Source organism: Ylistrum balloti, unplaced genomic scaffold, assembly GCF_031769215.1.
Source record: "Ylistrum balloti isolate Yb309-2 unplaced genomic scaffold, AGI_CSIRO_Ybal_v1 Utg371500, whole genome shotgun sequence".
Lineage (NCBI taxonomy): Eukaryota > Metazoa > Mollusca > Bivalvia > Pectinida > Pectinidae > Ylistrum > Ylistrum balloti.
The window spans coordinates 171,018-186,964 of record NW_026782775.1 but is presented as its reverse complement, the minus strand read 5'-3'; the positions used below and the strand labels follow the sequence as shown (position 1 = coordinate 186,964).

Below are 15,947 nucleotides of genomic sequence, written 5' to 3'. Positions count from 1 at the left end.
TAGATTGTACTGAGATTGTAGATTGTACTGTAGATTGTAGATTGTACTGTAGATTGTAGATTGTACTGTAGATTGTACTGTAGATTGTACTGTAGATTGTAGATTGTACTGTAGATTGTACTGTAGATTGTAGATTGTACTGTAGATTGTACTGTAGATTGTAGATTGTACTGTAGATTGTAGATTGTAGATTGTACTGTAGATTGTACTGTAGATTGTAGATTGTACTGTAGATTGTACTGTAGATTGTAGATTGTACTGTAGATTGTACTGTAGATTGTACTGTAGATTGTACTGTAGATTGTACTGTAGATTGTACTGTAGATTGTACTGTAGATTGTAGATTGTACTGTAGATTGTAGTTTGTACTGTAGATTGTACTGTAGATTGTAGATTGTACTGTAGATTGTAGATTGTACTGTAGATTGTACTGTAGATTGTACTGTAGATTGTAGATTGTACTGTAGATTGTAGATTGTACTGTAGATTGTACTGTAGATTGTAGATTGTACTGTATAATGTAGATTCTACTGTTTATTGTACTGTAGATTGTAGATTGTACTGTAGATTGTACTGTAGATTGTACTGTAGATTGTACTGTAGATTGTAGATTGTACTGTAGATTGTACTGTAGATTGTACTGTAGATTGTAGATTGTACTGTAGATTGTACTGTAGATTGTAGATTGTACTGTAGATTGTACTGTAGATTGTAGATTGTACTGTAGATTGTACTGTAGATGGTACTGTAGATTGTAGATTGTACTGTAGATTGTAGATTGTACTGTAGATTGTACTGTAGATTGTAGATTGTTCTGTAGATTGTACTGTAGATTGTAGATTGTACTGTAGATTGTACTGTAGATTGTACTGTAGATTGTACTGTAGATTGTAGATTGTACTGTAGATTGTAGATTGTACTGTAGATTGTACTGTAGATTGTAGATTGTACTGTAGATTGTAGATTGTACTGTAGATCGTATTGTAGATTGTACCGTAGATTATACTGTAGATTGTAGATCGTATTGTAGATTGTAGATTGTACTGTAGATTGTAGATTGTACTGTAGATTGTACTGTAGATTGTAGATTGTACTGTAGATTGTACTGTAGATTGTAGATTGTACTGTAGATTGTAGATTGTACTGTAGATTGTACTGTAGATTGTACTGTAGATTGTAGATTGTACTGTAGATTGTACTGTAGATTGTAGATTGTACCGTAGATTATACTGTAGATTGTAGATTGTACTGTAGATTGTACTGTAGATTGTAGATTGTACTATAGATTGTACTTAAGATTGTAGATTGTACCGTAGATTGTACTGTAGATTGTACTGTAGATTGTAGATTGTACTGTAGATTGTACTGTAGATTGTACTGTAGATTGTACTGTAGATTGTAGATTGTACTGTAGATCGTACTGTAGATTGTACTGTAGATTGTACTGTAGATTGTAGATTGTACTGTAGATTGTACTGTAGATTGTACTGTAGATTGTAGATTGTACTGTAGATTGTACTGTAGATTGTACTGTAGATTGTACTGTAGATTGTATATTGTACTGTAGATTGTAGAGATTGTAGATTGTACTGTAGATTGTAGATTGTACTGTAGATTGTAGATTGTACTGTAGATTGTACTGTAGATTGTGCTGTAGATTGTAGATTGTACTGTAGATTATAGATTGTACTGTAGATTGTAGATTGTACTGTAGATTGTAGATTGTACTGTAGATTGTACTGTAGATTGTACTGTAGATTGTACTGTAGATTGTAGATTGTACTGTAGATTGTAGATTGTACTGTAGATTGTACTGTAGATTGTAGATTGTACTGTAGATTGTAGATTGTACTGTAGATTGTACTGTAGATTGTACTGTAGATTGTAGATTGTTCTGTAGATCGTACTGTAGATTGTAGATTGTACTGTAGATTGTACTGTAGATTGTAGATTGTACTGTAGATTGTACTGTAGATTGTAGATTGTACTGTAGATTGTACTGTAGATTGTAGATTGTACTGGATATTGTACATTGTACTGTAGATTGTACTGTAGATTGTAGATTGTACTGTAGATTGTACTGTAGATTGTACTGTAGATTGTAGATTGTACTGTAGATTGTACTTGAGATCGTACTGTAGATTGTACTGTAGATTGTAGATTGTACTGTAGATTGTACTGTAGATCGTACTGTAGATTGTAGATTGTACTGTAGATTGTAGTTTGTACTGTAGATTGTACTGTAGATTGTACTGTTTGTACTGTAGATTGTACTGTAGATTGTACTGTAGATTGTACTGTAGATTGTACTGTAGATTGTAGATTGTACTGTAGATTGTACTGTAGATTGTAGATTGTACTGTAGATTGTACTGTAGATTGTAGATTGTACTGTAGATTGTACTGTAGATTGTAGATTGTACTATAGATTGTACTATAGATTGTACTGTAGATTGTAGATTGTACTGTAGATTGTACTGTAGATTGTAGATTGTACTGTAGATTGTAGATTGTACTGTAGATTGTACTGTAGATTGTAGATTGTACTGTAGATTGTACTGTAGATTGTACTGTAGATTGTACTGTAGATTGTACTGTAGACTGTAGATTGTACTGTAGATTGTAGATTGTACTGTAGATTGTACTGTAGATTGTAGATTGTACTGTAGATTGTAGATTGTACTGTAGATTGTACTGTAGATTGTAGATTGTACTGTAGATTGTACTGTAGATTGTAGATTGTACTGTAGATTGTACTGTAGATTGTAGATTGTACTGTAGATTGTACTGTAGATTGTAGTTTGTACTGTAGATTGTACTGTAGATTGTACTGTAGATTGTAGATTGTACTGTAGATTGTAGATTGTACTGTAGATTGTACTGTAGATTGTAGATTGTACTGTAGATTGTACTGTAGATTGTAGATTGTACTGTAGATTGTAGATTGTACTGTAGATTGTAGATTGTACTGTAGATTGTACTGTAGATTGTACTGTAGATTGTAGATTGTACTGTAGATTGTACTGTAGATTGTAGATTGTACTGTAGATTGTAGATTGTACTGTAGATTGTAGATTGTACTGTAGATTGTAGATTGTACTGTAGATTGTACTGTAAATTGTAGATTGTACTGTAGATTGTACTGTAGATATCTGAATTAAAGGAAAGGTATTTTTTAAAAAAATCTATATATATTCGCCACTTCCTGTCCTTTATGTCCCAAGAGTCCGGAAGCCTTGGTTAAAACTCCCTGAATCGTGACTAGCAGCGGTTTCTAAAAGAAAGTTGACGGATGCCAGACGCTAGATGACGGACGACAGACTCCGCGCCATGGCTTATAAACCCATCCGTCCTTTGGACCACGTAAAAAGTGAAATAAGAAAAATATATATACATATATGTTGAAGAACGATCAAAATGTGTGGAGTACTTTCTGTAAAGTACCTAATAAATTCCGTGAAATCATTCATTTTCGTGGGGGTTTCATTTTCGTTCATTTCGTGAATATTCCTCCACAATTTCAAATACATGAACTGTTAAACTGTTAGAATAAGCAGATTTAGTGAGCCAATGTTTATCATTGAAATCAAGTGTATACGAAATTTTGTATATTTGGAAAACCGCGAAAACTGACCCCACGAAATCATATTACTTCACAGCAATGAAATCATATGATGAAGAAAGTTGCGAAAAAATAATCTTGGTCCTGCCTGGATTCAGTTTTGCATTGAAAGCATAGTTTCTGGTTCCATCTACGGTCTCTGATCCCCAATCATACGTCGTGGCACCATTCACATTGGTGCTCCGTTTGAAGTCATTCACGTTCCCGTTACCATTACCATAGGGAATGACAGGTGCTCCAGGTTGATAACTGCAAAATCGATCAATGATATAAACATGTGTGGGTCCTTAGTGTTTTAGAATTATTATCATTATTCTTATTATTATTGTGTGATAAAACTATCAAATGCTATATTCTGTTAAGTATAATCCGACGCATTTTTTATAAATATTTTAAATGCTATTTCTGCATTAAGGGTTAGCATAAGATAAAACAGAACATCATACACTGAAACTGAAATGTTTCCATTGTGACGTCATAAACTATGACGTCACATACATTGTGACGTTTTCAAAGATGATACATATCGTAAATTGAAGGACAGGATGGCATATTTTGATTTTTCAGGAATTCATTTCCAATTGGCAGGTTATTCACAAAATTTAAAAGGACTTTTTCTAAATATATCTCACCAGAAGCTCACAGCCTCGTTTTAATCAGTATCAGATAACAAATACTCATACACGGGTACAAATCCCTTTAATGCTATTCTTTTCTCCGTGCAAACTATCTTAGGATATAGATCAGGTGATACTGATTTGCCACATAAAATACACAGATCATGTATCGAACCTCACAGCGATCAGATGAATCTTTCTCATTTACATTTCCAAATAATTACTGAAATATCCTATATTTTTCCATTTTCCTTGTTTTTTTTTATGTCGTGGATAAATATAAATATATAGATGTATTTCTGCTAACTATAACAGTTGGTAGACATTTAGTGTGGAATCAGAGCATCCACGGAATCAACAGAAATATCTCAAAAAAACTTCATTATTTTTCACTATATAAGACATACCTGATAGAACAAGAAATGAATGTTAATTTCTGATAACAATTATCTGTGGTCAGAATGATCAATCAAGATATCGGACATTAAATGTGGCAAATTTCACTCCAAACCAAACGGTTGACTACACCGATGTGATCAAAGTAAGGGAGACTTTTTGTTTAAAAAATAATATGATTATATATACAAAGTATTTGGGAACTGCGATTAATTTGAATAGAAAATATATTTAAGTGCATCTCTCAATTTCCCAAGCCATTCTTTAGGCGTGCAGACATTTTACGTCAAATGTGTTTAAGCTTGCCATATCAATGAGATGAGAATCTCGGAAGAAACAGTATGATCTTATCAACTTTATTATCATTTGTCTTATTTTTTTTTTCGTTTTAAATTCTTTTGTTTGTTCTCAGCTATGTTCAATTAACCAAATAACTTACAAAGCGAGGTAATCATCCTGTATGGCATATATTGTCCCAGTTGATATAGAGGTCGTGTCGAGTCCATCGTTTGATGCTGTAATGCAGGAACACTAATGGTCATACTCTATCTCGATGTGGTCATTTTGCATTTGGTGATATCTGAACAGGTATCAATCTATTTGACACACGTATTTCAGTTTATCAATTTCACGTTAAGGAATCGGTTCATCCCCCCACACACACACACACACTCTCTCTATCTCTCTGTGTCTCTATCTCTGTCTCTCCCCCTCTCTCTCTCTCTCTCTCTATCTCTCTCTCTCTCTCTCTCTCTCTCTCTCTCTCTCTCTCTCTCTCTCTCTCTCTATCTCTGTCTCTCTCTCCCCCCTCTCTGTCTCTCTCTGTGTCTCTCTCCCCCCTCTCTCTCTCTGTTTCTCTCTCTCCTCTCTGTCTCTCTCACTCCCTGTCTCTCCCCCCCTCTCTCTCTGTCTCTCTCTCTCTCCCTTTTCTGTCTCTCTCTCCCTGCCTCCCCCTCTCTCTCTCCCCTCTCTGTCTCTCTCTCCCTGCCCCCCCCCCTCCCCCTCTCTCTCTCTCTCTCGCTCTCGCCATATAAAATATCCTTTGCAATATAATGCGTAAATAGGCGTTTCATTATTTTTTTTTTTGCCGATGTAAATGTTTTGGAACACTCAAAACAAACATTATGCATTTTATCATAAATACCATACAACATAGATACACGAAAATAAACGCGATGGCACAGGTTTTGTAGATAACCTTTGCCGACTGAATTTCTATTTTAGACCAGTAAATGTAGGTAGATATATTCCTTACACGTGAAAGTTATTAGATTTTCCCCAACAAGCTCATAAGTACTTCCGGTGTCCCTCCACACCTGAAAGTAAACATCCCCATGTGCTCTAGCGTAGTGACCCCATTGGTAAATTTCCCCACAATCACATGGAACCTGATAGTCTGTATCGGAGTGTAGAACACTTAAACCTGTAAATAAATTGAGAACATTGTCAATGTTATTAAAGAGTCAAAATTAAAAAAAATAATAATAGAAAAAAAAAAAAAAAAAAAGAAACAAAACAAAATATGATCGTTCTGCAATCTACCTTGTGCACATATCTGAGCTAATCAGCGGATAGTGAAAAAAATTACATATCAATCCAACAGAACGGGAAACATTATTTTACTATCAACGTACAGCTCAAGACTGTTGAGACTGGCCATATTGACATTCCTTAGTGTTTACTTTGAGCTGAACATTTTTGTTTGAAATAATTGCAATAATTTAAAAATTTCACTAACCGCTGCTATAGTAACCTTTTACTCACCATTTTACTTCCATCAACCTAGTGATGATTAATAAAATGATAGAATCATACTTTGATTATGAGAAGAATTACATATTTAAATGTTATTTTATTCGGTTTGATAAGCGGCGCATATCAACCAGAACAAAAAAAGGAAAGGTGTCGAAATTCAACATTTTAAATACTTACTGCTCATATAAGAAAATATTCGAGAATTGTGTAAAGTGGTTATTATACAAGTTAGGTATGGGGTTTGAGAAACAAATATTTGGTTTCCAAAGCCTTGGAAAAAGGCCTTGTCTATGTCCTTCAAGCCCATAATTAAAGCGACTATAATGTTAAAAAACACTACGAGAAAACGATATAAAACGCTCTATTTTCCAATAGTATGTTACAAAACTAAGACTTTCTGTTAATTACTAAAATAAAAAGTCACTGCAACCATTTTTATTGATTTCTAGAAAATAAAGATTGTAAACATTGCGGTCCTTTTCTAATTAATACATTACTGCTCGTAACCCTGATGCTGCACATGCGTATAAGCCTAGAAAGAGGCAATATGGCGGACGCAAATACGAAAAGGCGACGAGGACCTAAAAGTCACCTTACAGAAAGTGCAAGAAATCGTAAGAGGAAGGAGTCAGACCAGAAAAGAGGACAGACAAGAATTTATATTAGAAAGGAGATCGATATTGTCTCTTCTGAATTACAATACTGACAGTCTGGTAAGACATCTTAAACCAATGTTCTGATAGCACGTTTTAGTTTAGTTGTCTCTAATCTTTGTCTTGTAATAAAATATCTTCTAATTCATTTCGTTGTAATGCTTTTTGGTTTGATATTTTTATCTGTGATTTCCCCTAGGTTATTTATATATATTTCTTTCTTGGATAATGTCACTTTACATTCTTGTGTGTTATTCTGAAGAGAGGTCGTCAGCTTTTTATTTCCAGGTATATTGATATATGATGGTACATACTCAAAATTTGCCAAAATTCTGTTGTTTTGAGTCTTGTTGAATAAATTTCGTATAGAATTAATTATATCGTGTCTTACATTGTTTCAAGTTTGATTGTAATGAGGAAAGAGTAGCTGTGAGAATGACTGCTCTGTTTGTGAACCTTTTAACGTTGAGAAGTGCTAGTTAAACGGACCACTGATCGGTCAATCTGAGTGATGATAAGCTGTTGCTTTCTGCGGATAAAATACCTAACACTATTCTTTTTGTTTACGGATTTTCTTTATCCGTCAATATACTATCTAATATGACTGTTGCATTTCTCGTTAAGTATAGATTATACAATTATCCTAGTTTCTGCAGGATTTATGTCATCTCTCTGACGTGTGAAACTATACGATATAAAGGCTGATCAGTGCAGGGTCCAGTACTATTGCCAAAAACTGACAAATTAGAATGACTTTTATAATCACCGATCAATTTTGATACGTCTATGATTGCTATTATGTTATAGCTATATACAGTAATGCAGTGAAAAATTCTATGTTTCGTCTGGCGCTCTTCAACATGTAAAGACTTCTTGGTGGGTAAACCATCCCATATACACTGCCTAAACTTTAAGTGAATACCAATATGTGTATTTCGGCGTAGTCAGACAATTTCGTACATGGTCAGTCTTTTTATGGTGGAGGAGTGCTGGTTTTGTTTACCTAACGTGATTGACTCTAAGTATGGATACTTACCAGTGGAAGAGTCCTGATTCTGTTTATCACTTTGAGGATTGCTGTTCCCAACAAGTTCACCACTACTACAAGCCGCACCTAGTAAACACGACAAAGCACGTTAGTACTAGGTACTGTAAAGGCTGTTATTTTCGTAGCGGTATAACGTTTCGTTATTTTCAGGGATAAAATAAAGAATATGAAAAAATAAAGGCTGTGAAATATTTATATATGCCCTTTTAAAATGATATAGAATTTTCAACTATGGGATCATTACTGGTATAAAATAGACAGTGTATTTGATGCGGACTTAAGATCGACGAGAATGAAAACTGATTGAATTGTAATGAATATTTCTAAATTAAAAGTGTCTTTTTCAAGTGTCGAAATCAACAAACATGTAAATATATTTATCTATCAAAGGATTCGCCTTTAACCTAGTGAATTTTTCCAGGTAAAGAGGCAAGAAGTTTAGTCGAGTACTTGAGAAGTTGAGCTCTCAAGATAATAAGTCGAAGTGAATTCGAGTGTTCGAGAAGTTAAGTTGAGCTCCTGAGGTAATATGTCGAGCACTTGAGAAAGTATGTCGTGCGCTCGCGAAGGTCAATTGAACGCTCAAGAAGTTAAGTTGAGATCTAGAGATAATGTGTCGAGCGCTGGAGAGGTTATGTCGCGCGTTCGAGATAACTAATACAGAAAATAATATTGTTTATATCCTAAATAGTCCTCCGTGATAAGGAACCCCGAACTGTTCACAATATTTTGTTTATTACAACGTCTTCATAATAAAGTTCTGGTATTAAATAAACAAAACACATTGTATCATATTTCCTACAGAAACATCGTTTGCTATTTATTTTTGTTATCACGTGACAAAAACAACAACGGAGCTGACCTACTTAAAAAGATTGTGTTTATTCAAGATCAACCGCCTGTTACAAATACAAAACTTAGTTTCAACAGTGGTCTGACAATATATGGGTCACACGAGAACAGAATATTAGGGGTACCTTCGATGTGCTTTTTAACCTTTTACCAAGAACGAACAACTGTGATAGTGTGTAGTGCCTGTTAGAGAGTCAGCGGTAACACATTAATCAAATACGTTACAAAAAACGAGAACGAGAAGAAGGGATACCCAAAGGTTGAGGAACTGTATCTACAACATTGTGTTATCGATACAAAGTGTGTCGTCAAATATCTATATGTTGTATAAGTAAGCCATGTTCATTTTTTAGCTATACTGATTAACAGCTTTAGGTTTCAATAGTAAATAATAAATCACTTTCAAAACGACATCCCTCTTTTATATACAGTGAAAATGTATACCATCCCTTATTTATATACTGTAAAAATGTATACCATCCCTCGTTTATATACAGTGCAAATGTATACCATCTCTCGTTTATATACAGTGAAAATGTATACCATCCCTCGTTTATATACAGTGAAAATGTATACCATCCCTCGTTTATATACAGTGAAAATGTATACCATCCCTCGATTATATACAGTGAAAATGTATACCATCCCCAGTTTCTATACAGTGAAAATGTCTACCATCCCTCGTTTATATACAGTGAAAATGTACACCATCCCTCGTTTATATACAGTGAAAATGTATACCATCCCCCTTTTATATACAATGAAAATGTATACTATCCCTCGTTTATATACAGTGAAAATGTATACCATCCCTCTTTTATACACAGTGAAAATGTATACCATCCCCAGTTTATATACAGTGAAAATGTATACCATCACTCGTTTATATACAGTGAAAATGTATACCATCCCTCGTTTATATACAATGAAAATGTATACCATCCCTCGTTTATATACAGTGAAAATGTATACCATTCCTCGTTTATATACAGTAAAAATGTATACCATCCCTCTTTTATATATAGTGAAAATGTATACCATCCCCCATTTATATACAGTGAAAATGTATACCATCCCCAATTTATATACAGTAAAAATGTATACCATTCCCCGTTTATATACAGTGAAAATGTATACCATTCCTCGTTTATATATAGTGAAAATGTATACCATCCTTCGTTTAGATGCAGTGAGAATGTATTACATCCCTCGTTTATATATAGTGGAAATGTTTACCATCCCTCGTTTATATACAGTGGAAATGTATACCATCCCCCGTTTATATACAGTGAAAATGTATACCATCCCTCTTTTATATAGAGTGAAAATGTATATCATCCCCCGTTTATATACAGTAAAAATGTATACCATCCCTCGTTTATATACAGTGAAAATGTATACCATTCCTCGTTTATATACAGTGAAAATGTATACCATCCCCCATTTATATACAGTAAAAATGTATACCATCCCCCATTTATATACAGTGAAAATGTGTTACATCCCTCGTTTATATACAGTAAAAATCTATACCATCCCTCGTTTATATACAGTAAAAATCTATACCATCCCTCGTTTATATACTGTGAAAATGTATACCATCCCCCATTTATATACAGTGAAAATGTATACCATCCCCCGTTTATATACAGTGAAAATGTATACCATCCCCCGTTTATATACAGTGAAAATGTATACCATCCCTCGTTTATATACAGTGAAAATGTATACCATCCCTCGTTTATATGCAGTGGAAATGTATATACCATCCCTCGTTTATATATAGTAAAAATGTATACCATCCCTCTTTTTTATACATTGAAATTGTATACCATCCCCAATTGATATACAGTAAAAATGTATACCATCCCCCGTTTATATACAGTGAAAATGTATACCATATACAGTGAAAATATATACCATCCCCCATCGTTTATATATATATACAGTAAAAATGTATACCATCCCTCGAAAATGTATACCATCCTCGTTTATATACAGTGAAATGTATATCCATCTAACGTTTATATACAGTGAAAATGTATACCATCCCTCGTTTATATACAGTGAAAATGTATACCATCCCTTGTTTATATACAGTGAAAATGTATATCCCTCTTTTATATACCCAGTGAAAATGTATATCCGTTTATATACAGTGAAAATGTATACCATCCCTCGTTTATATACAGTGAAAATGTATACCATCCCTCGTTTATATACAGTGAAAATGTATACCATCCCTCGTTTATATACAGTGAAAATGTTTATATACATCCCTCCCCCGTTTATATACAGTTTATATATATACAGTGAAAATGTATACCATCCCTCGTTTATATACAGTGAAAATGTATACCATCCCCCATTTATATACAGTGAAAATGTATACCATTCCTCGTTTATATACAGTGAAAATGTATACCATCCCTCGTTTATATACAGTGAAAATGTATACCATCCCTCGTTTATATACAGTGAAAATGTATACTATCCCCCGTTTATATACAGTGAAAATGTATACCATCCCCCGTTTATATACAGTGAAAATGTATACCATCCCTCGTTTATATATAGTGAAAATGCATACCATCCCTCTTTTATATACATTGAAAATGTAGACCATCCCCCGTTTATATACAGTGAAAATGTATACCATCCCTCGTTTATATACAGTGAAAATGTTAACCATCCCTCTTTTATATACAGTGAAAAGGCATTACATTCCCCGTTTATATACAGTGAAAATGTATACCATCACTCGTTTATATACAGTGAAAATGTATACCATCCCTCGTTTATATACAATGAAAATGTAGTATACCATCCCCCGTTTATATACAGTGAAAATGTATACCATCCCCCCGTTTATATACAGTGAAAATGTATACCATCCCCCATTTATATACAGTGAAAATGTATACCCTCCCTCGTTTATATACAGTGAAAATGTATACCCTCCCTCGTTTATATACAGTGCAAATGTATACCATCCCTCGTTTATATACAGTGAAAATGTATACCATCCCCAATTGATATACAGTAAAAATGTATACCATCCCCCGTTTATATACAGTGATAATGTATACCATTCCTCGTTTATATACAGTGAAAATATATACCATCCCTCTTTTATATACAGTGAGGGAAATGTATACCAAATGTATACCATCCCTCGTTTATATACTGTATACAGTAAAAATGTATACCATCCCCCGTTTATATACAGTGAAAATGTATACCATCCCCCGTTTATATACAGTGAAAATGTATACCATCCCCCATTTATATACAGTGAAAATGTATACCATCCCTTGTTTATATACTGTAAAAATGTATACCATCCCTCGTTTATATACAGTGAAAATGTATACCATCCCCCGTTTATATACAGTGAAAATGTATACCATCCCCCGTTTATATACAGTGAAAATGTATACCATCCCTCGTTTATATACAGTGAAAATGTATACCATCCCTCGTTTATATACAGTGAAAATGTATACCATCTCTCGTTTATATACAGTGAAAATGTATACCATCCCTCGTTTATATACAGTGAAAATGTATACCATCCCTCGTTTATATACAGTGAAAATGTATACAATCCCTCGTTTATATACAGTAAAAATGTATACCATCCCCCGTTTATATACAGTGAAAATGTATACCATTCCTCGTTTATATACAGTGAAAATATATACCATCCCTCTTTTATATACAGTGAAAATGTATACCATCCCCAATTTATATACAGTAAAAATGTATACCATCCCCCGTTTATATACAGTGAAAATGTATACCATTCCTCGTTTATATACAGTGAAAATGTATACCATCTCTCGTTTATATACTGTGAATATGTACACCATCCCTCGTTTATATACTGTAAAAAATATACCATTGCTCATTAATGTACAGAAAATATAAATTTGTAAGACACAACTAACGAAAATGATGAGTGACTGATTCATTAGGTGATTTGGTGTCGAAAATTGAGAATTCTAGACTCCTTAGTCAGTTGTGTTATATGTACAATGTCCAGTATACATATGTGCATCATCGTTTGTATGCTAATACATGTATGATAGATTGGTAGTAATACTTAACTAACATCATGTAATATATCTGTGATAGATTGGTAGTAACACTTAACTAACCTCGTGGTAATATATCTGTGATAGATTGGTAGTAACACTTAACTAACCTCGTGGTAATATATCTGTGATAGATTGATAGTAACACTTAACTAACACCATGTAATATCTCTGTGATAGATTGGTAGTAACACTTAATTAACCTCGTGGTAATATATCTGTGATAGATTGGTAGTAACACTTAATTAACCTCGCGGTAATATCTCTGTGATAGATTGGTAGTAACACTTAACTAACCTCGTGGTAATATATCTGTGATAGATTGGTAGTAACACTTAACTAACCTCGCGGTAATATCTCTGTGATAGATTGGTAGTAACACTTAACTAACCTCGTGGTAATATATCTGTGATAGATTGGTAGTAACACTTAACTAACCTCGTGGTAATATCTGTGATAGATTGCTAGTAACACTTAATTAACCTAGTGGTAACATCTCTGTGATAGATTGGTAGTAACACTTAACTAACCTCGTGGTAATATCTCTGTGATAGATTGCTAGTAACACTTAACTAACCTCGTGGTAATATCTCTACGATAGATTGGTAGTAACACTTAACTAACGCCATGCAATATGTCTGTGATAGATTGGTAGTAACACTTAACTAACGCCATGCAATATGTCTGTGATAGATTGGTCTAATTTGATTTCAATTATTTTCCATTTCATATATCATTAGTGTATCTTAGCCTACACATGTTTCATTAAGATTTTAGGGATGGGATATTGTCTACACGGAGAAACATTCGTCCAGTGATAATGACTTCTTTCAATCGAAATATCTGTAACCAGTTTTAAATTATCCGTTAAAAACACAATACCTTACTTTTCACCTTTAGTTTAAATATACCACAACCGTTTTTCGCCTTATTGACAAAAGGGCAAAATACGCGAAATTTCAGTTATGCCAGTTTCACAGTACAGATTAACTAATTATTTCATATATCTTACAGATTACCTATACCAAATCTGTTTCGCGTCAATATCCAAAAAATTATCGACATTTTCACGTCGTATTTTCCTTTTAAATATGAAGACATCTATTTTATTTATCAAAATACGTTATCAAGAAGAGATTTTTTTGTGTGATATGGACTGAACACACTACTTAATAGCAAATCAGATACCAATGATATTTTTATACACCAAACTCGTTATGTATTCATACCGTATTAGAGTTGAGTATGTCTTTTCTACGTGTCCTTGTGAAACACGAGTCAAACACTCATTAACACAAATGAATAGTTCACCTGTTTGTTAGTCTTACTCACTATTCGAGACATGACAAAACGGATAAATTGTGTCATTGAAGGACATAGAAAACGATTTATCACGGTAACTGTAAATCATTCTCCCGGCGCCTACTTTACTGACCCATAGTGACCCGCTATCTGAGTGATCATACACATTCTGTGGACAATAACATAACGGGGCTGATTGGCTTGAGACGTCACAAGTGACTTTCGCGCACTGGAAACACAAGGTATGGCCATGAATCAGCTAAAACTCATGTCCAGTTCCATATATGTGAACCTTATATGATATTTGATACTTTTTCATTACTAAATCAATAAGACCGCGTTCTTGTTCTTTAAAGAATAAGAGTTAAACAGGCAGAGACGAAAAGATCAGATGAAAAATATCGGTATTTGGAAAAAATATCAACAGTTTCCCTGTTCACAGAATAACATTTTTGCTAGTCATGTTACGCTGAAAACCTGATGAAACCCACTAGCATACGTTCGTCTTGTCCTGGAAAAGTTGTAGTGTTGTATCCGCGTGCACCAGCATCAGTCTTTGGAGAAATCATAACATTAAGTTGCGATTGAGTAATTTAGACTGTGTCTGTGTGCTAGATTAGGTTTCTATGTCTGAAGCAGAGATGGCGAAATTTCGGTATATTTTCGCGCTGTGCAATATGTGCGAAAATCCACAAAACTCTTGCATTTTTTTATTGTTTATATTTTTTTTTTTGCGATTTTATCGTTTCAGAAATTTGGAAGGTCTCAATTTTGACAATATATCTAAACCTTATTTTGTTAGTGTTTAGATACATTACGTTACACCCTTGAATACTTTAAATACTTCAGACACATCCTTACTTACATCTTTGTAGATTGTATCACCAACTGGACATCAAACTGACCATTCATACAGTCATGCATTTACATACAGAAAACATGCAAATTTGACGATTTTGAAACTGTCCTATTTTGCAAACATTACCTACGTACAAAGCAGCCACGTTAAATCACTTTCCCTGAAGATACTTACTTTGAAGATGCGAATTGTGAAATCATATACATACCTGGCTGAGGAATTATCATAGAGCAAAACGTAGCCATCTCACTCGATTTAATATACGTCTTCTTCGTCAAGTAACAAAGAAAGTCATCCAAATTGTATTTTTTTCTCTTTTATTTTGCTTGCCATTACGGATTTTCTCCGAAGAGATAGAGGATATGTAATAGCTTCTCGGTTAACATTAAATATATTTAGAGGATATGTAATAGTTTCCGGTTTAACATTAAATATATTTAGAGGATATGTAATAGTTTCCGGTTTACCATTACATATATTTAGAGGATATGTAATAGTTTCCCGTTTAACATTAAATATTTTTAGAGGATATGTAAAAGTTTCTCGGTTTAACATTAAATATATTTAGAGGATATGTAATAGTTTCTCGGTTTAACATTAAATATATTTAGAGGATATGTAATACTTTCCCATTTAACATTAAATATATTTGGAGGATATGTAATAGTTTCCGGTTTAACATTAAATATATTTGGAGGATATGTAATAGTTTCTCGGTTTAACATTAAATATATTTAGAGGATATGT

General features: G+C 33.6%; 1 protein-coding gene across 1 annotated transcript in view; it reads right to left on the bottom strand.

The window, feature by feature from the left end:
- Positions 1-15,947, bottom strand: part of LOC132562743 (protocadherin Fat 3-like) — a gene marked incomplete at its 3' end in the record, with an annotated part of 38,501 nt that overhangs the window by 20,023 nt on the left and 2,531 nt on the right. The window contains exons 2-5 of the mRNA XM_060227501.1: positions 8,079-8,156; positions 5,890-6,057; positions 5,074-5,149; positions 3,710-3,870 (exon numbers count right to left, since the gene is read on the bottom strand). Coding sequence (XP_060083484.1) covers positions 3,710-3,870; positions 5,074-5,149; positions 5,890-6,057; positions 8,079-8,156 — 483 coding nt within the window. The remainder of the gene's footprint in view (positions 1-3,709; positions 3,871-5,073; positions 5,150-5,889; positions 6,058-8,078; positions 8,157-15,947) is intronic.